Here is a 25,980-nt window from a genome sequence, read left to right on the forward strand (position 1 = left end):
AGCCTGAGCTACTCATTAAAAGCTTGTCTCTGAGCTGGGCGGTGATGGCGTGTGCCTTTAATCCCAGCATTTGGGAGGCAGAGGCAGGCAGATCTCTGTGAGTTCGAGGCCAGCCTGGTCTACAAGAGCTAGCTCTAAGACAGGCTCCAAAGCTATGGAGAAACCCTGTCTCGAAAAAGACAAACAAACAAAAACAAACAAACTAAAAGCTTGTCTCTGAAAACCAAGGGCTAGCTAGATTGTAGCTCAATGGTAGTGCATGTGCAAGACTGAGTACGATCCCCAGCACTGTGGGGAAGGGTAGAGGGTGGGATAAGCAGACTGTGTCTTTAATTCCAATAAAACATTCCTTCTGATACCATTAAGCTACTGTGGCGCTAGATTCGGAAAGGATGCCAAAGGTCAGTCACTGTCAGTCACTGGCAAGGCTGGACACTCTACCATAAAACAGTGTTTTCCTATGGATGCTTCCTACCTACTAACTAGAAGCACATCAGAGCTGTTCTCTAGCTCAGGACTGTCTCCACAGAGGCAGTGAGAGGAAGAAGAGCTGTCAGAGAATGACTTTACAGAACTGTCCTTCCTGTGCTGTGACACTGAAGAACGGTAACAGTTACACACATCTGTTTCCACAAATGAATGCCTTCAGCCGTTCACTTACGTCCTTCAGCCCTGTCAGCTCAGTGGAAGCCTCAGCTGTGGGCGCCCAGATCTTCACATCATGGTCCAGGCCACTGGTTGCCAGGACAGGTAGGTGAGGATGGGGCTCAAGACAGTTTACCTGGTTTGGGAGGAAAGAAAGCAGTGGCTCAGGGGTATAGAGGAGCAGAGTGTGAAAACTACAGCTGCCTTGAGCCAAATAGTTGCTATGACTTGGCCTGAAACAGGACCACCTACCTGAGCCTAGACCAAATAGCACTGCATACAAAAATCAGCCTGCCTATCATTTCCAATATACAGATGAGAGCGAGGCCACATCCCCAGACATAGCCCCAGGAGCAAGTGAATGAAAGGCCATGCATATTGCAGCTTCATAAGGTAACTGAGATACAGTGCATAACCTCATTCACTCCACAGTCTAAAGATCCAACTTTCCCAAGGCTGGGGAAAAAAAAAAAAAATCAATGGCTTTCATCAAGTAACAATTATGAAAAAATAAAAATAAAAAACAACCCTGTATTTCCAGAGAAAATGGAGAACAATTATATCTACTTGGGACTGTTTACTAAGTGGAGAATGGGGAGGCTGAGGAGAATGAGCTAAAGGGATGAGGTAAGGGAGGTTTGGGACTGTTTAAGAACACTGTATCACAGAAGGCAACATCCTGCTATCTACCCTACGGCCATAGTAAACTCACTATAGGGAAGGACAATGTAGCCCGTGCAGTTTCACCACTGAATCGATTTCAGTCACCCTCATATAAAAAAACAAAAACAAAAAAACCGTGGATGGTAGACATTTGGTTTCAGACAGTTTCCTTTTGTCTACAAGCACCCATGCCCTCTGCTGTCTGACTTGCAAACATGAGCTTCCTTAACCGGGCAGGGCAAGGCGGGGCAGAGCAGTTCCCATCCCCACCGGAAGAGCCAGTCCCAGATCTAGCTGCTAAAGCATTTTTAGGCTTTTAGTCAGATGAGGAACAGATAGGAAAAGCACCCCGCCTTGCTTTTGCTCTATAGTCCAAGAAAATAAATCCCTGGCAAAAGTCTCTTCTAGTTCTCTCTGGACCAAGCTTGGCTGCTGTTATCTGCACACTTGGACCACAGCTAAGGAAAAGGAAAGGCAGGCACAGAGACTCGGATGACTTCATTTTCTTTGAGTTTACAAGTAAGACACTCTCAGAAGGCCAAATCTAAGTCTGAGCCTAAGAGTAAAAGAGAAAGCCTGGTTCTCTTCTGCTCTGATTTCACACGAAGGCTTACTGCAGTTGTTCAGGCTGTGTAGTCTGTAGCCCAAGGATGCACTAGAGAACAAACTCCAGTACGAAAGTGTTAGCAACAGATACAACTTACACATGCAGACCTGACCTCATTCATTCATTTCTTCATGAAGTCTTGCTCAAGACCTGTACTCTTGAGCTTCCAACAAGTGGAGAAAAGAGCATAAAGGAACAATTCCTTGGGTGGAACTTAGCCCAAGGACAAAGCCAATGGCAAGAGGACGAGAGAATAAATTACATACAATTCCTCAGTTGGAGCCTGTAGGGGAAGCTGACAGCTTCTGGGCCAGGGGACCTGGTCACCTCACCAGACCTGTTTAGATTCCAGGGCTTACTTACCCTGTCAGTAATGCTCTAGCAGAGACTCTGGCTTTAGAGGAATGGGCTGGGGGTGGGGGTGGGGGGGGGGGGACCCACGAGGGTGGTGGTGCAGGGAATGGGATAAAGCATCAAGTGCTCTTTGGGGAGTAAGGAGTTGTTCCCTGACATCATTTCCCACTCTTGTCCCTGTGAAGCTGAATGGGAACAAAGGATCCCAAAACAAGAATTAGGAGACCTGGGCAAGGTGAGCAATATAGTGTAAGATCCCTCTGATGCTAACATTCTACTTTATGATATAGGGAATGCTGCTTCTACTCCTAGGCTGGAATCTGGTGACCTCCAATGCTGAAAGATTATAACAAAAAACAAAACTATCTCAGAGGAAACCAGTAAGAATCACATAAACCATTTGGCTTACATAAAGGCAAGAACAAGTAAAGAAACTCGAAGTGGCTGCTACTACATCTATTAGAATCATAAAAACTCTGGCCTGGGGCTCACCCAACCCAAAAAGATCTCTTCCCCTGGGCACTAGATTAATCAACAAACCCTGGTATTGGCTGAGCTGAAAGCAAATCAGCCAGTAGAATGCTTCTGCAGAAACAAGTGCTGGCTAGGAAGAGGGTATTCATCCCTGCATCTTTCTGGAAGAGAATGCAAGACAATAATTTCTGATCAAGAAAGAATTCACAGGTCCTTTTTGACTTACTATGTGCCCATTGCAGACTTTTTATTAAGATTCCAATGTTTGAACTTGTTAACTACAGGTGACAAGAGGAGGGACCTTTGAAGGAAAGGAAACACAGGCAGAGAAGACACCTTGAACTTAAAGAGATTCCTTTTACAATACATTCAGGCTACAGAAGCTTTTATATATATATTATAATTATATGAGACATATAAGTGCTAGGCTCAAAATATTTAGAAGAAACTAGAATTAAATAGGAAATAGCCTCATAAACAGAAGAAAACTGGAGAAAGGAATGGGATCCTGACACCAAAGGACACTTTAAACTCTACCTCTGCTCTCTGGTAAGCCTTATCAAGTCATAGATGGACTCTGAAGTTCCCCACAGTGTAGAAGAATGAAAAGGATGAGAGCCCAAGCAGTTCTATCATTCCTTACAAGATGTATGTAGCCAAAGCTTGGGTACATTAATTAGTAAAGTATAATCTTTCACACTCTTTCCTTTCTTCAGTTGCTCAAAACCTTGTTGCTGAAAGCTATCTAATTCTTTTCTAATGCTGGATCTTAAAAAAGGAAGGAAAAAATATATGGTAACCTGACTGACCATCCTTCACTCTTTAATTTTCATGATTCTTTCTTGAGTCATTAACAAAGAGAATGCTTGCAAAACCCAAAGGACAGCCAGATGAGCACATTACCTAGCAGGCTGCTCACTTTCCTTTCTACATATATAGACACATTATGTGTATTTGTATTTGCATCCATTTGACAGTAAGAATACATTTAATATTGAATACCATGTAATATAAGTTATAAATCATAGCTACTTCCCTGAATGTTCAAAAAATGTATCTTCTAAAAAAAATTAAAGAAAATTAAATGTACTTTTAACTTTTCTCTGCCAATCCAGGAGTCAGCCAAGGATATTGCTTGGCTTACTTACAGCCAAGGCAATAGACATCTCGTTTTGACATTGTAGAGGAAGGTCTGTCCTGAACTAATGTTTTCTTTCTTTCTTTTTTTTTTTTGAAAAAGCCCATGCTTAAGGTTTGTTCAGGCTATAAATTCTTCCTAAAACCCTTCTTTTTAATCAACTATAACCTTTTAAGGGCAGAAGGAATAGAAGACAGTATTCCATCAAAATCTCAGCACCCTTAAGGTATAATACCTTTAATTTAACTGTATGGAACGCTAAAACATGGCACCATATATTGAAAATTCAGTGGCCCACTTTAAAAACCTTACTGACCTATGGAACTGGGGCAGCCACTCCAGCACACCATACTCACCACACCTCCCTTGTCTCCCTCCATGAACTGAATGATCTGGCAAGAGGACTTCTCCCAGAGGAAGATGTGCCCGCAGTCACTACCGCTCACCACAAACTCACTCTTGGGGCCATAGAAATTGACACCTTTTACTGAAAGGATAAATGAGGGAAGAAACCACGTAAGAGCTGGCACAGGGCCTGTATTTATTTACCTCACCGAGAATTTAGTAATTCACAAACTGAGTCAGCTGGATGCCAAATAATTCTTTTCATTTCTACAAAACCAATCAAGAGAATATGTGTGTGACAGATAATAAGAATTACACCAGTCCCAGAGACTATTTATAGTTTCCCAAAGAGTTCTATCAGGAGTCTACTGTCCCTGGGCAACACTCTATTCAATTATACTGTATCAAGTACAGGCCCTATCTGTCCCAACCTGATTCATTTCAGCTCTGTCCACTCTTTGGCCCTAGGATTATTCTTGGCCTATATTTTATTGGTACTCAACCAGTGTTTCTTAGGTCATCAGTTGATCTGAGGCTAAGGTAGGTGGCGCAGTCACCTAGAAGAAACATCTGATTGTGCTCATTACCGGAATTCAGTAAAAGGTCTCAAATCTTTAAAATCTGTATAAGACAGGAGTCCAACTATTAGAACCAGTTCCATATACCAGTCACAATACTGACACTTTTCCTTTTGCTTGCCCACATAATGAAATCCAAACATAGAACTCTGCCCCTCTTTCCTTATCAGCCAAGAGAAAAAGTAAAAGTTACTACTGTCTCCAAATCAAATGATGACACATAGCTGAGAGGAGTGGAACCAACAAAGTGCCATAATTCTCTACCTCCTCTACATCAGAACCAGTTAGGACACTAAAACTCCAATGCTCCAGCTGCACCCAGCACCAATTAAATTGAATGTGTATGTCTGTGTGTGGTGGGAGGCATAGGCATCAGTGCCCTCTTACTAAAGACTGAGGTGAGTCCACTGAGCACCAATGTTTGGGAACCACAGACAAAACTAAAATACCAAACTTCATTGCAAACCTAGTCTAGATATCACTACTACTTTGCTTTATTCAAAAGAAGCATTCCCTTCTCTCCCTCTCAAGATACTATCTTACACACACTGTGTTAATTCAGTTCTACAGTTTTCCCTGACTTCAAAAAGGACTCTGTGCTTATTTTACAGTATCTAAAATCACAGAAAGTTAAGTCTAGCTTCATGCTTAAACCAACTGGAGGCAACATTCACCTCAGTGAAGACGCTAATGAGCCCTCCCCCGAATCACACTTTCTGAAAAAAGAAAATTCGTGCCCAACTAGGCATAACCTCACACTACCCAACCTGACACATGCAGCCTACTCCTTAGGGAATAAGATAACACAGGTTTTTCAGTGTGACTTGGGTCACAGAAACAGAAAAGGGCAGACTCACCTGTAGCATTATTTCTATGACCTTTATATCTCTTAATATATTGGGCCCCATCACTGTGAGAAGAGTTGAAAAGGTAAATGTCTTCATCATTGTAACTAGCCAGGAGCTCTGCCAAGAACAAGAACACAGCAGTGAAGGCAAAGGCTGAAAAATGCAGAGACCAGGAGATTCAGGGGATGGGGGTGTTTAGGATGGGGCTTCTTGCTGGTAGTGCGTCCTCTTAGCACCCAGATACAGCTCCCATCTTACTTAGTTTGCAGCGACATAGGGTCTATTGATGAACACAGTACCAGCCCAGGGGTAGTAGACACAGGAGATCACACCCTCTAATTTATTAAGGAATCAAAGGCATTAGAATTTGCTTAGGCTAGTAGCCTAGGCTTCATGAAGAGCCTGTGAAATGTCATCTGAAGCATTTCCAAGGGTCACTGCTGTACCTCCCACTCCATGCTCACCATCAGTACTACTCCCAGCTGTCCACACGGAGCTACAGTGCATGGTGAACAAGGAAGGCACACGCCTCACTAACTCAGCAGCTCCCTAGACAGGAGGCATGCCAGCCTAGGGGTAGGCCCTGCTCACGTACCTGTGCCGTCGTGGCTGTACACAAGACAGGTGATGTTTGCTTTGGACTCACTGTTCACCTGCAATAAGGAGCAGATACTGACTGATGCCCCCACCCCACCCCATTTGTTATATCAACTTCAGGAACTGGCTCTTTAAAAACTCCTCTGTATCTTTCCTCAGAGACAGACAAAAGATAAATAGAAAGAGGGGTGAGAGAGTGAGTGAGGTATCTAACTGAGGAAATATGTCCACCTCAAGGAGTACTATTAGGCCCTGTCTTGGTTCTCTTTTGAGTGCTAGCATTTCAGATGCATCATCTCATTAGGCCACCATGCTGGTGCCAATCTCCATTTTGTTGTTGAGAACACCGAGGCTAAAGAACGTCAACTGGCTACCTAAAACCTTAAAACTTGTGAGAGATCAGGGTTACAATCTGACTTCAACTCCAGACTCTCCGCATTATGCCAGTAAGTTTGGAGGCAGCTCAGAATGAAGTCAAAAAAGCCAGAAGCTACTAGTCCTTCAGGAATCTTACCAAGTGATGAGGACAGAATTTCTTTAGTACTCCGTTATTCTCATTCTCGTCAATTTTCCTCTGGTCATAAATCCTTTAATGAAAGAAGCAGTCAAAGTGTCAAAACTTACAAAGTGATCCCTTGCAGGGCTGAAAACAAGGCTCTTCTTTCCTAGTCAACCTTCTGCTTCCTTCTCTTTCTTCTCTTTAGGAAAGGTGTCCCCTCTGCAATCCAGTTCCAAACTTTACCTTATCCAGATAGTTTTCATAAAGCAGCAATCCTCAAGCAAATCCTCATTTGAAATGGTTTCTCTCTCGAGTTTTATGTCACCTACTATTTATTTTAGTGGTGGTATGTTACCTTGGGTGTCATCCTTTGGAACACCATTCACATCCTTTACAGCAGGGTTCCTCACTGTTCTGGAGCTCACCAATAATACTAGAGCTGCTGGCCAGCAAGCACCATAGATACACTGGGATTATAAGTAAGTACCATCACATTTCACATTCTATAGACTGAACTACCCATCTGTCAAGCCCCATTTATGGTTTATTTTCACAAGCAATTAATATACACACTTTTTATACATATGCTACTTATCCCAAAACATTTATTATTCATGGGCAGAGGCCATTTTATGTAAGTAAATCTTAAGTCCTTTAAAAAATTATTTTTATTTGTGTGTATGAGTGCTCTGCCTGCACGTATGTATATACATCACATGTATGAGTGCAGTGCTGCAGAGGCCTGGAATAGGGTCCCAGACCCCAGAGAACTGGAGTTACAGATGGTTGTGAGCTGTCATGTGGGTAGAAGAAACTGAACCCAGATCCTCTGAAAGAACATCAAGTGTTCATAACTGCTGAGCCATCTTTCCATCCCTCCTTCCTTAAACTTTCATTTGGCTAGACTCTCTTACAGGTCACAAAAACTATCCCTAAACCACCAATCTCCTGAAGTTACCTGTAGTCAACTATTCAAAATGTTAAATGAATAAGTCTAGAAAAAAAAACAATTTACTAGTTTTAATAAAAATTATTTTACAGTATTTCTATAACATTTTACTTTACTATTAGTCATTGCTGCTAATCAATCACTGTGCCTAATTTATAAACTATCATAGATTATATGAGAAACAAAACAAATGCAGTACTTTTAGGGTTTATTACTATCCAGAGGTTCAAAGCTATCACCATGGTGTATGCATTCTTTAAAGATTAGGGGAGCCGGGCGGTGGTGGTGCACGCCTTTAATCCCAGCACTCGGGAGGCAGAGGCAGGCGGATCTCTGTGAGTTCGAGACCAGCCTGGTCTACAAGAGCTAGTTCCAGGACAGGCTCCAAAGCCACAGAGAAACCCTGTCTCGAAAAAACAAAAAACAAAAAACAAAACAAACAAAAAAAAAAGATTAGGGGAAATTACTGTATTTTCTTTTGATAAGGAAAAATCTACTAGCATTTTTTAACTACCACTAGTTCCCTATATCTGGAAATCTACTTTAAATCTGTGTCTCTTACTCTGAGTTCCAGACTTAACATCTGTAACATCTACTTGCCAATCAGATGTTCTAATAATATGTTGTCCAAAAGCAAACTCATTTTCCTTCCAAAACTCTTTTTTAAACCTGTCCCTAGCTTTCAATCTGTTAGTGACACTATCCTTAACACAGATGACCAAGCCGCATACAGGTCTCACACTTAAAACTTAAGTTCCCATTCAAATCTCCTCAGTAATTTCTGAGCACTTTACAGGAAACAAAAGCTCAAACATCTGCAGATCTCTGAGTTCCAGGCCAGCCTGGTCTACAGAACTACCAGGACAGCTATCACTGTTACCACTGTTTCACAGAGAACCAAACCAACCAAACAAACAAAAAAAAATAAAAAAATAAAAACTTCTTAGTTTTTCCTCAAGACCCTACACATATACCTTTCACAACCCTAAAATTCAGTAATAATTATATGAAGCCTTAAGATTGAGTAGGCTACCTCTCTTTGTAGACTGAGAAGAGGATACTGTCAAAAACCTCAGAGCTAAAAGGACCTCTACTCATGGAGAACAGTGTGGCTCATAGTCTGCATGTGCTCCTGACAGGTATACAGGCTCCCATCTTCGAAGACATGGGGTACATGAGGGGACTGAAAACACTGAAGCAGATAAAAGATCTGAGTATTTTATTCCTGTTTGCTAAAACAATTCTCAGTCCAATTTTAGCCTTGGGAAATTACAAGCTGTGGAATAGGGCACTGGAACTTTATTAAGATCTTCAGAGTAGTCAATATATCCAACTCACCCATTCCTCTTTAAAAGTCTTGGTCCTGGTAGTTATATTCTCCATAAGAGACTTTTCAAGCAATCTATTTCTCCAAGAAAAAAAATCCCAACCAGAAGTTCAGAGACGCTTCAAGCTTAACTCAGAAAGCTCCAAAGACAGCCTTTTTGTTAACAGCATCATATATATATATATATATATATATATATATATATATATATATATATATATATATATATATATATATAAATAAAATAGGGGGCTGGAGAGATGGGCCAGCAGCTAAGAGCACAGGTTTAATTCCCAGCACCCACATGGTGGCTCACAACCACCCACAACTCCACTCCTAGGGAATCCAAAGTCCTTTTCTAGCCTCTGTGGGCACCAGGCACACCATAATGTATACACAAAATAAATACATAAAACATTGCTATTTAAAGACTATGACTAAAAGAAACAAATTTTTGAAAATAGCAACAAATTATCCAGAACTCTTGAACAAAGTCATATATTTTCTGAAAACTTATATTCCCTCCCTCTCTCCCTTCCTCTTGTTTTGTTTTTCAAGACAAGGTTTCTCTGTAGCTTTGGTGCCTGCCCTGGAACTAGCTCTTGTAGACCAGGCTGGCCTCGAACTCAAGAGATCTGCCTGCCTCTGCCTCTCTGCTGGGATTAAAGGCGTGCGCCACCACTGCCCAGCTAAGTAATTTCAAAATAGTTTTAAAAATGTGCTCTCGTTCCAAAAGAAGATGTCACTTTTCAACTACCAGTAGAATAGAAAAACAAAACACCATTTCTCTAATTATGCTGTCCCTCCGTTTTCAAACTGAAAACCCCACAGAAATGTAGTCAAAATACAGCAGCTGGCTAGCTAGAGAATACGGGTCAGGAGGAAAACAACTGGTACAATGGGGACTGAAAGAATGATGTCTGTTTTCCCTTAGGATGGCTCTCAAAAGCCAGCGTTAAAAACAGATGTTCATTGTAACAAAGATATTACTACAGATTAAAAAAAAAAAAAAAAAGGTCCAGGACAACAGAAACAAAAATCCTCAGTTACAACTCTGTCCCGAGACAGTTTTTTTGTAAATCTCACCAGTGCTCCAAACTGCCAATGCAGAGCTGTCAAGATGATTACCTGGGTAAACACACTTGCTGCTCAATGATGCAAGCCTCACAATAGGAGTTTGATTCCCGAACAAGAGTTAAGAACAGAATGACTCCACAAAGTTGTCCTGTGACTTCTAATACATGCTAATGTGCACTATGGCATACACACCTCATAAATACATCACTCTCACAGATAATACTAAAATTAAATTTTAAAATTATTTGAAAAAGCCAGGGAGTGGTGGTTGCAGCACACACCTTTAATCCTAGCACTCAGGAGGCAGAGGCAAGTAGATCTGTGAGGTTGAGGCCAGCCTGATCTACAGAATAAAAGCTACACAGAGAAACCCTGTCTCAAAAGAACAAAGCAAAACAAAACAAAACAAAAAACAATGAAAAGATTGCAGTACAATGTTAAAAATAGTGGCACATATGGGTTTTATGTCTGAGCCACTATGTGGGACAAATTTATCAGTCTTTAAAACGTGATAATCCCTGGGCTGAAAAGATGGCATAGTGGTTAAGACGATTAGTTCCAATTCTCAGCACCCACATGGCGCCCAACAACCATCTCTAACTCCAATCCCAGAAGATTCGACCTCCTCCTGACTTCCTCAGGCACCACTCATGAACATGGTACCCAGTTATACACAAACAGACAAAATACAAATAAAATATATTAATTTTAAAACATAATAATCTCAATAACGTAAAATTCCTCAGATTGTTGTCATAGAGAACAGAATGTCTCAGGTAAAGCATTTCCAAAAGAGTAAAAAGTTCAACAGCGTAGTTAATGAATTCCTACAGTTTGCTAACTTAGCACTGAGTAATATCTGGCAATATACAATGTACCGTAAGTCTCAAACTCTGAAAGAGCCAAAGGACCGACAAACTCACCTTACAAACTGGTCTCGTCCACCTACTGCAAACTGGTGGGTATTGGCAGGGTTCACATAGATTGTGTACAGCCCCACTTTCTTCTCCTTCTCTTTTGTCACCACCAGTTTCCTTCAAGAATAGAAAAGGCAACCGTTACAGATCCAAAAGACCCAGATGGAGCTCAGCGTGGTTGCTCAAATCTGTCATCCCAGCACTCAAAAGGTTGACTGCCTGAATTCAAGGCCAGCATAGTTAGTGACTTCCATGTCAACCTGGGCTACAGTGAAATGCCCTCTTTCCCTAGTAAAACCCCCAAAAGTAAAGACTCAAGGTGGTCATGAAAAGTGAAAAATCAGGAAAGTAAATGAAGACGTGATTAAGAAATCAAATTCTAATCTGTACCAAAAAAAAGTTGTTTTTGTTTTGTTTTATTCTGTTCTAAATAACAAAATAAGAAAATGCACTATGCTATTTTGAAGACTGGGGGAAAACATGAAATAATTTTCTAGTGTCTGAGGAGAATAGCTGGAAATCATCAAGATAAGTAATTAAACCAGATTCATAAAAATATACTGCCTGCTTTCCTCTATGATTTGAAAGTACAACAAGAAAGAGAAGAGGGCTGCCATCATGGCATGGCATTCAGAAGACAGAGGCAAGAAGATGAGAAGCTAATGTCATCCTCCGCCATTTATGGAACTGATTATAGTCTTGTCTTTACAAAGGAAGGAATAGGAGGAAGACTGTGAGGGAAAGGAAGATACTTTACGGAGTGAGGGAAGAATCTAGATGATGATGATCAAACTATATTACATGTACTTGAACATGCAATAATGAATCCATCATTCCATAAAATAGATATTAAATTAAAAAATAAGCTGGAGAAAAAAATAAACAAAACAAAACAAAACAAAACAAAACAAAAAGCTGGGGATGAAGAGATAGCTCAGTGGTTAAGAGCATTGTCTGTCCTTCCTTCCAGAGGACCTGAGTTTGATTACTTGCAACCACATGGTGCCTGCCTACCACTGTCTGCCTCTGCCTTCTGAGTGCTGGGATTAAAGGTGTGCACACCACCATCTGGCTAAAACTAATACAAATATTTAAAAAAGATATTATGGCTAAACTTACGAAGCTGGTCTGTCTTGTCTCAGATCAATGGTGAAGACAACAGCATCTTCACCAGCAGACAGGAACGTACAGGGAGAGTCTGGTTCTAGGGCCAACTGAAGGACAGAAAGGGAAAGGATGTGGTTTCTAAATATTGAGAGGGAATCTTGTTCACTGACTTACCTTTAAGAAGGGAAGCAATTAAAATGTTTTAGCAGGCCAGGCATGGTAGGTACAAACCATTTTTAATCCCAATTTGGGAGTTTGAGGTGAGATCTTTATGGTCTACATAGTGAAACCATGTCTCAAAAAAAAAAAAAAAAGTCTTAGCAAGTAAAATGTGTACTTTTTTGTTTGTTTGTTTTTATAAAACCCTAAAAGGGGAAGATTGGAGAGATGGCTTAGCGGTTAAGAGCACTGGCTATTCTTCCAGAGGCCCTTAGTTCAATTCTCAGCAACCACATGGTGACTCACAACCAACTGTAAAATATGCAGGCAGAACACTGTATACGTAATAAATAAAATAAATCTTTTAAAAAATCCTAAGGGAAATAATTTAAGCTTCACTCACTCTTCAGGGTGAGTTAATAGTCCACTTATTCTATACAGGTAATTTTCTACTTTAACCAAATCACAATAAAAGTGAACAGAGACGGCAAAGAAAACATTATTCAGCCAGGTGGTGGTGCCACACGCCTTTAATCTCAGCACTTGGAAGGCAGAGGCAGGCTGATTTCAGTAAGTTCGAGGCTAGCCTGGTCTACAAATTGAATTCCAGGACAACCAGAACTGTTAAACAGAGAAACTCTGTCTCAAAAAACAAAAACTTCATTCTAAAATAAAGTTCAGTTCAGGCATGTAGACAATAATATTAGAAACTTCTTTCTTCCCTGTATCTTAACTCTAAAAATTAGTTACTTAGCGGGCAGGAACTAGACTTAAAAACTAAAGTGAGGAGGGAAAAATCAAAGAGGTGGGTATTTTTCATATTTCTCGAGCCTTCTAGTCTCCAACTTTTCTTAGGTTTTGTAAGAGAGTATCATCCTTTGCATGGCATAAAAAAAAAACATAATATCTACCCTGAGGCTGGGAAGCTCTCAGCGCCTCCCTGGCTGCCACCATGACTATCCACTGTATAGTCACAGCTTTAAATAAAGTTGTCAATAACATGGCTTTTATAGGCTAGTTGTGAGCAGGAAAATCAGGAATCAGACAGAAGACCCAACTACTAGCACCTGGGACCCATTAAAATGATCTAAAACCAGTAAATTTCAAAAGACACAGGAACTCAAGGGTCTCTGAACTAACTACTCTCCGCTTGGGGCTAGGTTTGTTTATTTTGGGGTTCTCAAGACAGTCTGACTCTGTAGCCTAGGCAAGCTCTAAACCCATAGCAATGTTGCCTCAGCTTTCCAAGTACTAGGATTACAGCTATAAACCACCGCACCCAGCCAGGAGATAATCAACCATACTTAATCAGTATGTGAGCTGAAGGTCTTTCAAATACTTGGTTTTTCGGGAACTTTAGGACAACTGTTTTACTCCCTTTCTTAACAAACCTAGGGGCTCAATGAGGTAAGGCAGGTGAAGACAACAGAGGAAACACAAGGGAAAACACTGGTTTAGAGATCCATGGAGGTCTGGGTTCACAGTCTTAGGAACAAAGGTTTACTGACCTTGTGAGATGCTCCCTTGTGCTGGGCCACACGCTTTGTGTTCTTGCAGCACTGTGTAGCAGACAGTTCTGCCACGCGGACCTGCCCATCGCGGGCACACATTGCCAGGGTGGAATCACCACTGTTAGGAAGAAACTTGGCCTAGAGTATTAAGAATGAAAAAGGGACACATAAGTAAATTTAAGAAAAAAACGTGTTGATGACCCCATGTCACCCTTTCCTTGTACAGCTGTATGTTCCTTTCCTACTCTGTACAGACAGCTAAGCTCAAATCCTTCCAGCAGTAAAAGGAAGAGAAATGTATTCTGGAAGGTTCTGGAAGGGTGAACGCTACATGATTAAATACTAGTAAACTGCAATTATGCCTTAAAGGAGAAAAAGCAAGGAATAAACAAGGACAAATCTTCATCTACCTAACATATTTGCCACAAAGGGAAAGGAACCTGGAAAGAAGAAAAGGGGCATGCTTATGGACGGGTGGTAGTACCATATGGACAATGGGATTAAGATGTAGTATCTCCATAAAATAAACATTATTAGCCAAATCTGATCAAATGCAAGTAAACAACAGCCATAAATTTAAGTGCTTGTTTCTCCTTGCTTTCTTTTTCTTGAGTACTGGAGAAAAAACTCTTAGCAAAGAATCTTAGCAAATGCTCTACCACTGAACTACACTCCATGTCCATGCACTGTTAGTGCTGATGTGTTACAAGCCCTATTTCATAGATATAGAAACTCAAAGTGCAAGTTAAATAACTACCCAAATTTATATAGGGCTAGGATCTGAAAACTAAGCAGTTTGGCTCAGGATCCTGTGCACTGTATTACACTGCCGTGTGTTGATATACCTATATACCTATGATATACTTATATTAGTTTCAAGTATCCTATCTGTAATGGGATAGGGTAATATTCCCTTATGTGCCATGGGTCTCTCAGTATATCATTATGGAGTCAAGTCCTGATACCTAATTCCAATCACAACTTGCTACTAGCTTCTGCCCTTAGTAGCAACTTAGTCTACCTTCCCGCTTGATTTTCTCAAGTTGCTAATTACCTGGAAGACATTACTTTTGTGGCCACTCTCAAAGTCCAGTACTGGCTGCCGCCGCACCCAATCCCATACCACCACCTTCAGGTCATCACTGCCACTGGCCAGCCAGGTGCCACGCTGGTTAAAGTGCAAGGTATTGACACAACCGGTATGGCCCTCAAGCCCATGCTGTAGGCGGAAACGCTGCACAAAAACTCTTGCCCCACAAGCCTCATACACGAAGCGGGAACTTGAACCCAGCTCCCGCTCCCGAAGGGCAGGAAGGGCTTGCCAGCGAGGTCGGGGCAAAGCTGTTGTCTCTGAGGATACCCAGTCTTCCAGGGCTCGCTCATCATCTGATGAGTCCTGATCACGGCTGGCCCGTTTGCGCTGTACACGGTGCCGAGGCTGTTCTTCCTCCTCTTCAGAGTGGTCATGAACTCGGTTCTCATCACTGATGGAATAATGGCCAGTGTCCTCCATGCTGTCAGAGTCCTTGTCTTCACCTGAGCTCTCTGTGTCTGTACCCCGACTTTCTGTGCTGGTGCGGTTGGGGCCACCATCATCCCCAGTCAAGCTCAAACTGAGGTCTGAGGCCTCTACTTCAATACCCGAGGATGTTTCCCTCCCCTCTTCAGCTCCAGACATTTCTTCTGGACTGCTAGACAGGCTTCCTGGACATTAATGGATATATGCAAAGAAAAAATATGGAAAAATAATTAGGACAGCAAAGACTTTCCACCTTGGTTTAAGAAACTATTACCCTAAAGACCAAGAAACAAATTTTAATAAATGTGTCTCTTTCCAAATGGTCATAAAGAATAATTTCTAGCCAGGCAAGGTGATGTAATGCTTATAATCCAAAGTCATCTTCAGCAGGTTTTAAGGTCACTCTGGCTAATGTCTCAAAAAAGTGGAATGGTGGAACTTTTGAGATGAAATCTTGATATTATTTATTTAGGTTTTTCAAGACAGTGTTTCTTTGTGTAGCCCTGGAATTTGATTTGTAGACCAGGCTGGCCTTGGACTCACAAAGATTTGTCTGTTTCTGCCTCCCAAGTGTTGAGATTAAATAAAGGTGTGTGCCACCACCGCCTGGCTGTTTTTTTGTTTTTTTTTTTTTTGTTTTGTTTTGTTTTTTAAGATTTATTTATTTATTATGCATTCAGTGTTCTTCCTGCATGTATCCCTGCAGGCCAGAAGAGGGCACCAAATCTCATTACAGATGGTTGTGAGCACATGTGGTTGCTCGGAATTGAACTCAGGACCTTTGGAAGAGCAGGCAAAGCTCTTAACCACTGAGCCATCTCTCCAGCCCCCGGCTGTTTGTTTTAAATAAAAGATTAAGATTAAAGCTACACAGGCACTAGACATGGAAGCACACACTGGCAATTCCCATAGTCAGAAAGCAGAGACAGGAGGATTACCCCATGTTCAATATCAGTCAGGACGACACAAAAAGATCCAGTCTCCCAAACCCAAAAAAGGATGCTGTGCTGGAATACTGTATGAATGTGTGCCTGGAGGTAACTTAGGCCCATAAAGACAAACATCACATGTACTCTCTCTTATGTGAATCTTAGCTTCAAATTTATAGATTATATGTGTTTAGTTTGGAGTATCTATACAAGTCAGAGGGAGGTGGATCTCTCTGAGTTTGATACTAGCCAGGTCTACAGAGTGAGTTCTAGGATTCATACCTAGTAAATCTAGTGTACAAGGCTACAGAGAAAATCTGCCTCAAAACACATACACACAGAGAATAAATTTTAAAAATATTCCTTAAAAAAAAAAAGAGGGCTGGAGAGATGGCTCAGAGGTTAAGAGCACTGACTGTTCTTCCAAAAGTCCTGGGTTCAATTCCCAGCAACTACATGGTGGCTCACAAACCATCAAACCATCTATAATGAGATCTGGTGCCCTCTTCTGGCCTCTAAGCATGGAGGCTAAACACTGTGTACATAATAAATAAATTAATTTAACAAAAAAAAGCACTGGCTGCTCCTCCAGAGGACCTGAGTTCACAACTTAAAAGATTGGCTAGCATTATATTTAGCTCAGTGGATAAAATTGCTTGCTACCTGGCTGATGCCTGAGTTTGATCCTGGAACTCATATGGAGTTCCAGGGGATCCAACACCCTTACACAGATGTACCAATGCAAATAAATAAATTAAAAAAAAAAAAGTGTGGCCAGGCAGTGGTGGTATACACCTTTAATCCCAGCACTTGGGAAAGAGGCATTTATGCCTGTAATCCTAGCACTTGGGAAGCTAAAACAGAATCTCAGTGAGTTTGAGGACAACCTGGTCTACACAGCAAGTTCCAGGACAGCCAGAACTGATACACAGAGAAACCTTGTCTCGGAAAACAAAACAAAACAGTGTGTGTGTCTGATGCAACTATCTTAGATTTTGCCCTCTATGTAAGACAGGATCTCCCAATAAATGGCTAGCCTAAAACTCATTATGTAGATCAGGCTGACCTCCAATTGTGGAAAGTCTTCTTTTATACTTCCTGAGTACTGAGATCACTGGCATACAACACCATACACCTGGCTTTATGCTATGTTGTTTGATAGGCAGCTACTGATTACAGCAAATAATTAAATTATCTACTAAAAAATTTTCAGTGCTTTAAGCAGTGGTGGCACACGCCTTTAATCCCGGAACTCAGGAGGCAGAGGCAAACAGAATTCTGTGAGTTCAAGGACAGCCTGGTCTACAGAGAGAGTTCCAAAGCTACACAGAGAAATCCTGTCTCAAAAAACCAAACAAAAAACCAAAACAAACAACAAAAACCAAAATAAAACAAAAAACATCCAGCAATAACAAGGCACTATTTCAATTGAAAAAAAAAAATCAAAAGAAAAACTATCTCAGCAAGAACTTCACAGTCATGGTAACTGACAAAAAAGCACAGTGGCTTATGTCATTTCCCATGTCAAGAAAGCACCTACCCCCTGCTGCTTCACTGCTAACTTTCTCCCATGAAAATTTTTTATTTTAAAAAATTTATTCATTGCCGGGCGGTGGTAGCGCACGCCTTTAATCCCAGCACTCGGGAGGCAGAGGCAGGTGGATCTCTGAGTTCGATCGAGGCCACCAGCCTGGTCTACAAGAGCTAGTTCCAGGACAGGCTATAGAAACTACAGGCAAACCCTGTCTCTAAAAACAAAAACAAAACAAAAAATTTATTCATTGAAGGGGTGGGTGCCACAGTGAGCATGTGGCCATAAAAGGATAACTTGGAGGACTGAGTTTCCTTCTTCCTCCATATGAGTTCCAGGATCAAACTCGGGCATCAACCGGGTAGCAAGCAATTTTATCCACTGAGCTATATATAATGCTAGCCAATCTTTTAAGTTCTTAAAACCCAGGAAACATGGGGTTGAAAGATTTTAAGTTGGTCATTATGATCACTTACATAGGTTTTCACAAGCCTCTTTCTAGCAAATGTATATTAACTTACCTCAATAAGCTACCTTGTTTTAGATATGGTCTCACTATGTAGCCTACACTGGCCTCAAACTCACAAAGATTCTGTCTTGGTTTCTCAAGTGTTAGCATTACAGGCATGAATCACTAAACAGTTTAGTAAATAGTAATAATTTTTTTCTTTTCTTCCATGTTTTCAGGGATCAAACTCAACATCTTGTACTTGCTTGGCAAGGTCTACCCCTGAAGCTACATGTCCAAATCTAGCTTAAAATTTTCATACTAAAACACAGATTTCCAGTCTCTTTATTAAGAAATGAAATGGGTTTTATTGAGAAACACTCATGAAGTTGGTAAAAAGCATGGCTACTTTATTTAAGTGGTTTTTGAGAGGCTCAGCATATTGTAGGTCTGCTATCTTGGCAGTTACATAACTGATGACTTTCAGTGCTTACAATAAATGTTGCATTCTCATCTAGCAAAAAAAAAAATTATTGCAATGAGCCCTTGAGCAATGTTCACATCCAATACAATCACAACTTCCAACCTAAGGTCAAGGTATGAAAAAATAAAACAAGAAATGCTTTAAAATGCTGTAACACTGCTTACTTTTGTCTCCTCTCCGCAGAAAAGTACAAATTCTATCCTGCTACAAGTCAAGTTGGAGAAAGATAAACCAGTTGTGTGACTCCAGTATAAGCTACTCAGGTCCAATAATGTTTACTGATGGACAGCTGGAGCACTTTATACTGCCTGGTTGTCTGGGCTGGAGCGGTGATTTGTGAGACTGCTCAAGAAACAAGAACTCCTCCCAATGAACTCTTAGAAAAATCCTAATACAGAAAACAGATAAAAGTGTTTTGTTTGAAGTAACAAGAGAAGGTTGAACAACACAAAAGCAATGCATAAAACAGCATAATAAGAAAGCTGGGCTAGCAGGTAGAAGTGGGGGGGAACCCATAGAAATCTGAACTTAGGAAGCAGATTTGCTGAGAAAGTATAATAGATGTGTTTAATTGCAATTGGGCTAAATCTTGGCATTGATAAGAAGGGATAAAATCATACCTAGGGCTGAGGGTCTAGTTCAATGGTGAAGCACCCTTTTTAGTGTGTGCAAGGTTCTGGCTAGACGTTAGATACTATACCCCTGCACACAACACCTAACAAAGCCCTAGATGCAAGGAAAAAGAAAACCCCTCACATTCCTGGAATTTACTATTAAAATAATGATGAACAAGGACCAGTAAGATGGTATAGAACGTAAAGGCACTTGTCATTAAGCCTGATAGCATGAATTTTGGTCTCCAAGACCAAAAAGATAGAAAAAGAACCAGATTCTACTAAAGTACCATGGCACAAGTGAACACTAAACAAATAAATGTAATATAAAATTTAAAGTTGTGATAACAAATTCAGACTGAGAAGGTAGTAGCACATTAATATAACAGACAGAGCATACCAGTAACAAGCTTGAAGGGGCTCAGTGGTCACTGCCCAAGATCTACCTTAGGATCTGGAATTTTATTTTTCCTGTACAAGCTCAGATGGTCAAAATTTTAAGTTGTAGAAGACCATTCATCACTGTTTCAACTACTGAACCTAAATCACACAAAAGCAACGCATAGATACTACATAAATAGACATGACTATGTTTTGATGAACCCTTTTTTACGTTTGTATGTGGTATGCGCGAGTATATGCTGTGTTCCTGGAGGAGGGGCGCCCACATGTGAAGTGGCCGAAGGTTGACATAAGGAGTCTTACTCAATCACTTTTCGCCTTACTGAAATGCAGTCTGTCATCTGAACCAGAACTTGCTGATGCAGTCAATCTAGTTTAGGTAGCTTGTTTCAGGACCTCTCTGTCTCCACTGAGACTGGAATTACACATGTGGGCCACTATGTCCACCTAGCATCTACACATACACACAGGCACAGGCACGGTCGTAGAGAAAGAGAGAGAAATATTAATACCTAAAATGTCTTTAGAATCCTATCCCTGGGCTGGAGAGATGGCTCAGTGGTTAAGAGCACTGGCTGCTCTTCCAGAGGTCCTGAGTTCAATTCCCAGCAACCACATGGTGGCTCACAACCATCTGTAATGAGATCTGGTGCCCTCTTCTGGCCTGAAGGCATTCACACAGACAGAGCACTGTATACATAATAAATAAATAAACAAAATCTTTAAAAAAAAAAAAAAAAAAAAAAGAATCCTATCCCTTTTAATTAAACGGAATGTAAAACGCAGGAAGGAAGACCTGGTTCTGGATAGTTTTGGTTTTAACTTTTTCCTCTCTTCCTCTTTTTGGCACAGGGGACTAAACCAAGGGTCTACATGCACTTGTCATTGAGATACATTCCCAGTAACTTTTTTTTTTTTTTTTTTTTGGTTTTTCGAGACAGAGTTTCTCTGTGTAACATTGGCTGTCCTGGAACTCTATGGACCAGGCTGGCCTCGAAATCAGAGATCCATCTGCCTCTGCTTACTGAGCGTTGGGATTAAAGGCATGCGCCACCGCACCTGGCTTATAACTTCATTTCTTACCACTCTTTGAAACTATCATCTACCATAGATACAGACCTCTCTATTATTATTTGTCTTCCCTGAAACTTCCTCTACCTTACTTTTTTTTTCTTAATAGGATTTCATAAGTATGTCCTTCTGTAAACAGGTTTTCAAAAGTCCAAACCACTTCACTAAAAAGTCAATAAGGCTAGACATGGCCCAGCAGTTAAAAGAATGGGCCTCTCTTTCAAAGAATCCAGATTCAATTCTTAGAATCCAGATGGTGGCTCACAATGGTCTGTAACTCCAGTTTCAAAGGACCTATGGCCCTCTACTGGCCTCTGCAGGCAACAGGCACAAAAGTGGTGCACAGACATATATGCAGGCAAAATAACCAGACATATAAAACAAAAATTATAAAAGAAATATTTTCTGAAAACAATCAGATAAAATTCAAAACAGCAAAAGCAGCAGGTAATCCATGAAGATTGCTGTGTGCTTTCCCATACTCAACACACGAAGGGCTCCTTGGTTCCACTAAAATTCAGGTCTCCACTATTCCTTAGGGATGGAGGGAGACCTCACCTGATAGTAAAGAGTGTATGACCTTTTTGCGGTCCCTTACCATTAGCTAAATCCGTTCTGCCATCTGTGCTGCTCCCTTTGCTGGACATCTTGAAAATGATATTTGCTGTATCCAGCCTGGATCGGGGAAGAAGGAAACAAAATAATTAGAAAAGCCCCTGGGAAAGACAATAAAATAGACAAGGACACTTAACAATTCACAGGTTTTACCATTTTCATAAGAATTCATCTTTTGTTAATATTAACTACTCCCAAACCCAACTTCCCTGGATGTAATTCCATAGAGAGACATACTGGGAAGGAGGTCAACTACCAACTCTTTGCCATCTTTCTTAAGTAGCTGATAGTGGTTTTTTGTCTACATGGGAAAGAAGGATCTGAGATAAGATTTGAAATAGTAGGCGCATATCTAATAACAAGCTGCTAGCTAAGAACTTTAACATAAAAACGCTACCTTCAGCACTACCCTCTGATCAAGAATACCCCACTGTAAGTAACGCGTTTCCACAAATTCTGTGAAGCTTCTGTTTTCACAAAACAAATACAAGAGACAAGATTCTGAATCTCGTTTCACACACAAATAGAAAGAAATCAAGTTCTTGCAAAGCAACCTAACCTTTGGTCACTCAGATGTCAAGCCTATTATGAGCAAAGACACATAAGACTATAAACAGAGGTTGAGCGATCAAAAGGTGGTGCACACCTTTGATCCCAGCACTTGGGAGGCAGAGGCAGGCAGATCTCTGAGTGCCAGACTGGCCATGCAAAGGTATGTAAGAGAATTCCCACTAAACCATCTTAGCTGATTTTAACATCGTGGCTAACATTACTTCAGCTAATTCTCCTAATTTTCACCAGACTTACCTCTGTAGCAAAACCCTAAGTAGAACTAGGGAATGTATTATTTCTTTACTGCGCTGTAACACTCCCACCCCTCTCCAGGGCTTTACTGCCACCTCCAGCAAATTCCAAAGAGCAAAGAATAATATTATTCAGGCTAGAGTTTTGTTTAGCCCTTTCAGTGTCTTGAACAAAAGGCAGTGGTAAAAGACAGGGTATGATTATGAGCGAAGACCGAGTACCCAGGCACCGTCCTCCAGTCTTTCAACAGCCCTTTATTCCCTGACAATTATCCTCGGAGTCCATCCCTTATCCTCACCATCTACTTCTGTTTCAAAAAACTGCCCTCTGCAGAGACAGCTGCCCAAAGAATGCTTGTAGCAGGCCACAATGAAGAAGCTAAAATATGAAAAAACAAAAACAAGCCAGGACTGCGTCTGAAGACCTAGAAGAGCAGTGATAAAAGACACAGCATGTGAACAGCTGCATGCGAGCTATTTCCTGAGCAGATGACTTTCTTAACAGCTGAGAGCCACCACAACTGGCTTCTTTTCCCTCCTTAAATGACGTGTATGTCATTTTAAACAAAGATTTTTTGCTTGTATGCATGCATGCATACATGTATGTATGCAGCTATGTGTATCACATATGTGCCTGAGAAGGTCAAATGATGGTGTTGGGTTTTCTGAAACTGGAGTTATAAGTTTGTGAGCCATCATGCAGGTGCTGAGAAATGAACCTAGGTCCTCCCAAGTCAAGTAAGTGCTCTTAACCTCTGAGCCACCTCTCCCATCCCATCTGGATGAATTTTGGTAAAGCATTTCCCACACAGTACTTGGCTTTGTCTCTCAATAGTCACTACTGATATTCTTTAGCACCTCAGTAACCTCCCCAACCCTGAATCTACAGGTTTAAAATTAATTAAATTACTGTAAAAGTCCTATGAAACAAGGAAAGTTATTTCATTACTGGTCATAAAGCAGATCACTGTATCATGGTAAATTAGGAGTAGCAGAGATATTCTTCCACTTCTAGAATTGAACCGTTTACCATGTCACATTCCCACTGCACTATTATCCATTTCAAGAAGATAAAAACAGCAGCTCCTGAAAACCTTTCTCATAACTAAACAGCATCCTCTCCAGGAGGTTGGGAATGTATGAACTTGTCAAATTGCTCTAGAAAAGGCTTACCCAGCCTCTGTGACTTGCTGAGAGGCAGGGAAAAGGGAGCCATGATGTTCATTTCATATCCAGAGTTCATAGGATAGTCTTTTGGGAAAGAAAATGACCTAAGCTTCTTCCAAAAAAGGATCTTCTTTTTGAGATAAAGTTGACAGATCTTATTATTAAATTCAGAAGTGTAAAACCCTGTGAATGCTTATGCAAACCACAGCAGATAGTATCTAAAGATTAAATTTTAACAAAATCAGTTCCAGACTAAAAAGTAGAAGTTCAAGATCCCAGCGAATGAGTGAAGCCATTAACAGACTGTACACCGTATATGATGAGCCCATGATTCTTGCTAGACTTTGCTCTTTCCATCTATAAAATCACAGACAGAAAGCTGGACAGTGTAGCACATGCTTGTAATCCCAGGACTTGAGAGGTGAAGATAGGTCTATGAGTTCAGGGTTACCTATCCTTAGACAGATAGCAAATTCTATCTGTTGGTACTGTGGGCTACATGAGACGCTGGCCTCAAAAAGACAAAAAAAGACTTTGAGTGTCCCTAGTTTAAGTTTCAAATGCCCCCAAATTGTGACACTCTTTGAGAATTAACATGATCCTCAATTAGTTTCAAATTTTAGAGTATTTCAGATGTTCCTATATTTATATGCAAACATTCCAAATCTGGTCTGAAAGTATAGTTTAATGGAGTGCTTGGCCAGCACACACGAGGCCCTGGGCTCAATGCCCAACACTGCAACAACTACAAATGTGACAAACTGAAACATAAAATAATTCTGGTCCTGAGCAATTTAAGGAAGAGTTATACATTAGTAGAATCTTACACTAAAACCTGTGCAGATGGACTGGAGGGAGGGCTCAGAGCTTAAGAGCACTGGCTACTCTTCCAGAGGACCTGGGTTCAATTTCAACCATCCACATGGCAGCTTGCAACTACCTGTGACTCCAGTTCCAGAGGACCTGACAACCTCACACAGACACACATGCAAAACACCACTGTGAATGAAATAAAAATAAGTTTAAGGGGCTGGAGAGATGGCTCAGAGGTTAAAAGCATTGCTTGCTCTTCCAAAGGTCCTGAGTTCAACTCCCAGCAACCACATGGTGGCTCACAACCATCTGTAATAGGGTCTGGTGCCCTCTTCTGGCCTGCAGACATACACACAGACAGAATATTGTATAATAAATAAATAAATAAATAAATAAATATTTAAAAAAAAAATAAGTTTAAAAAAATCTGTAGAAAGAAGCAGTGATCAAAATTTTATTAATGAACTTCAGTGTAAACTTTGGGCATCTACCCAATATATATTTATACACTTACAATCGGATTGTATTCAGTATTAAAATTAGCCAAGCTCAGAAGCACACATTAGTAATTCCAGCATTTGAAAGGTTGATTCAAGAGAACTGCCAAGAGTTAGAGGCCAACATGGGTTTTATATATAAAGTAACAGCCAGCCAAAGCTACATGATATGACCCTATCTCAAAAACACAAAATAGGGGAGCTGGAGAGATGGCTCAGAGCTTAAGAGCACTGGATGCTCTTTCAGAAGACCCAGGTTCAATTCCCCAATACCCACATGGCAGCTCACAATCATCTGTTCTAAGAACAGGATGCCCTCTTCTGGTCTTTAGAAGCACCAAGCACACATGTGCTGCACAAGCAGGAAAAACATCCACACACATAATAAAATAATTTTTAAAAATATAAAATAGGGCTAGCAAGATAGCTCAGTAATGTACCTGACCTGGCACCAAGTCTGCGAATCTGAGTTTGAACCTTGGGACTCACATGGAAGGAAAACGTGTTCCAAATTGTTCTCAGACCTTCACACATGTACCATGGCACACACATGAAGTAAGAAAAATGTAATAATTTTTAAAAGGTATTTATTTTTTTCTAGAATATATGCCAAACAAGTATTCAACATTCTTTATCTATATACATCTGGATCTTATATATCCTTTAATGAGACTAAAAATTTCCCATTTTGGGAAACTATAAAATCAAGAAATTATAGATAAGGAGATAGTTTATTGGGTAAAGAAAGTGCTTGCCACACACAAGTGTTAAGGATGAGTTCAAATCCTCAGGTGCCACAGAAAAAGCAGGATATGGTAAGCTCACATCTGTCACATCAGTGTTCCTAGGAAAGATAGATGGGAGCTAGAGAAAAGAGAATTTAAGAAACTTGCAGTCGAGTTAGTATGGTACACTCAGGCACAAGCAAAGACCCTACCACAAACAAGGTGGAAAGTGAGGACAGCCCCCTGAAGTTGTTGTCTCTGCCCCAACACACATGCTGTGGCATACTTGTATATCAAGTATGTGCACATATTCATTCTCTCTCTCTCTCATATACACACACAAATTATGTCAATACAACTACTACTCTTGAGAGATGCTATAATTCTCCTTAGTTTCAGTAAAAATTAAATACAACTAATTCAACTCTAGTGCAGAAACTGCAGTAACCACCTACAATGAATGTATATATGGAAAGCATAACTTCCAATGTGATAGCATTTAGAGATGGAGTCTTTAGGATACAATCAGGTTTAGAGGAGGTTATAAAAGCGGATAGCCTCATGGCA

General features: G+C 40.7%; 1 protein-coding gene across 3 annotated transcripts in view; it reads right to left on the minus strand.

The window, feature by feature from the left end:
• Window positions 1-25,980, minus strand: part of Dcaf8 (DDB1 and CUL4 associated factor 8) — a 44,310-nt gene that overhangs the window by 2,751 nt on the left and 15,579 nt on the right. For all 3 annotated transcript variants that reach the window (XM_038349302.2, XM_038349301.2, XM_038349303.2), the window contains 10 exons: window positions 21,392-21,468; window positions 14,850-15,499; window positions 13,793-13,933; window positions 12,138-12,232; window positions 11,025-11,135; window positions 6,764-6,836; window positions 6,248-6,305; window positions 5,662-5,769; window positions 4,238-4,368; window positions 662-781 (listed from right to left, as the gene is read on the minus strand). In XM_038349302.2, coding sequence (XP_038205230.1) covers window positions 662-781; window positions 4,238-4,368; window positions 5,662-5,769; window positions 6,248-6,305; window positions 6,764-6,836; window positions 11,025-11,135; window positions 12,138-12,232; window positions 13,793-13,933; window positions 14,850-15,499; window positions 21,392-21,440 — 1,536 coding nt within the window. In that variant the 5' untranslated portion in view covers window positions 21,441-21,468. The remainder of the gene's footprint in view (window positions 1-661; window positions 782-4,237; window positions 4,369-5,661; window positions 5,770-6,247; window positions 6,306-6,763; window positions 6,837-11,024; window positions 11,136-12,137; window positions 12,233-13,792; window positions 13,934-14,849; window positions 15,500-21,391; window positions 21,469-25,980) is intronic.

Source organism: Arvicola amphibius, chromosome 12 (genome assembly GCF_903992535.2).
Source record: "Arvicola amphibius chromosome 12, mArvAmp1.2, whole genome shotgun sequence".
Classification (NCBI taxonomy): Eukaryota; Metazoa; Chordata; class Mammalia; order Rodentia; family Cricetidae; genus Arvicola; species Arvicola amphibius.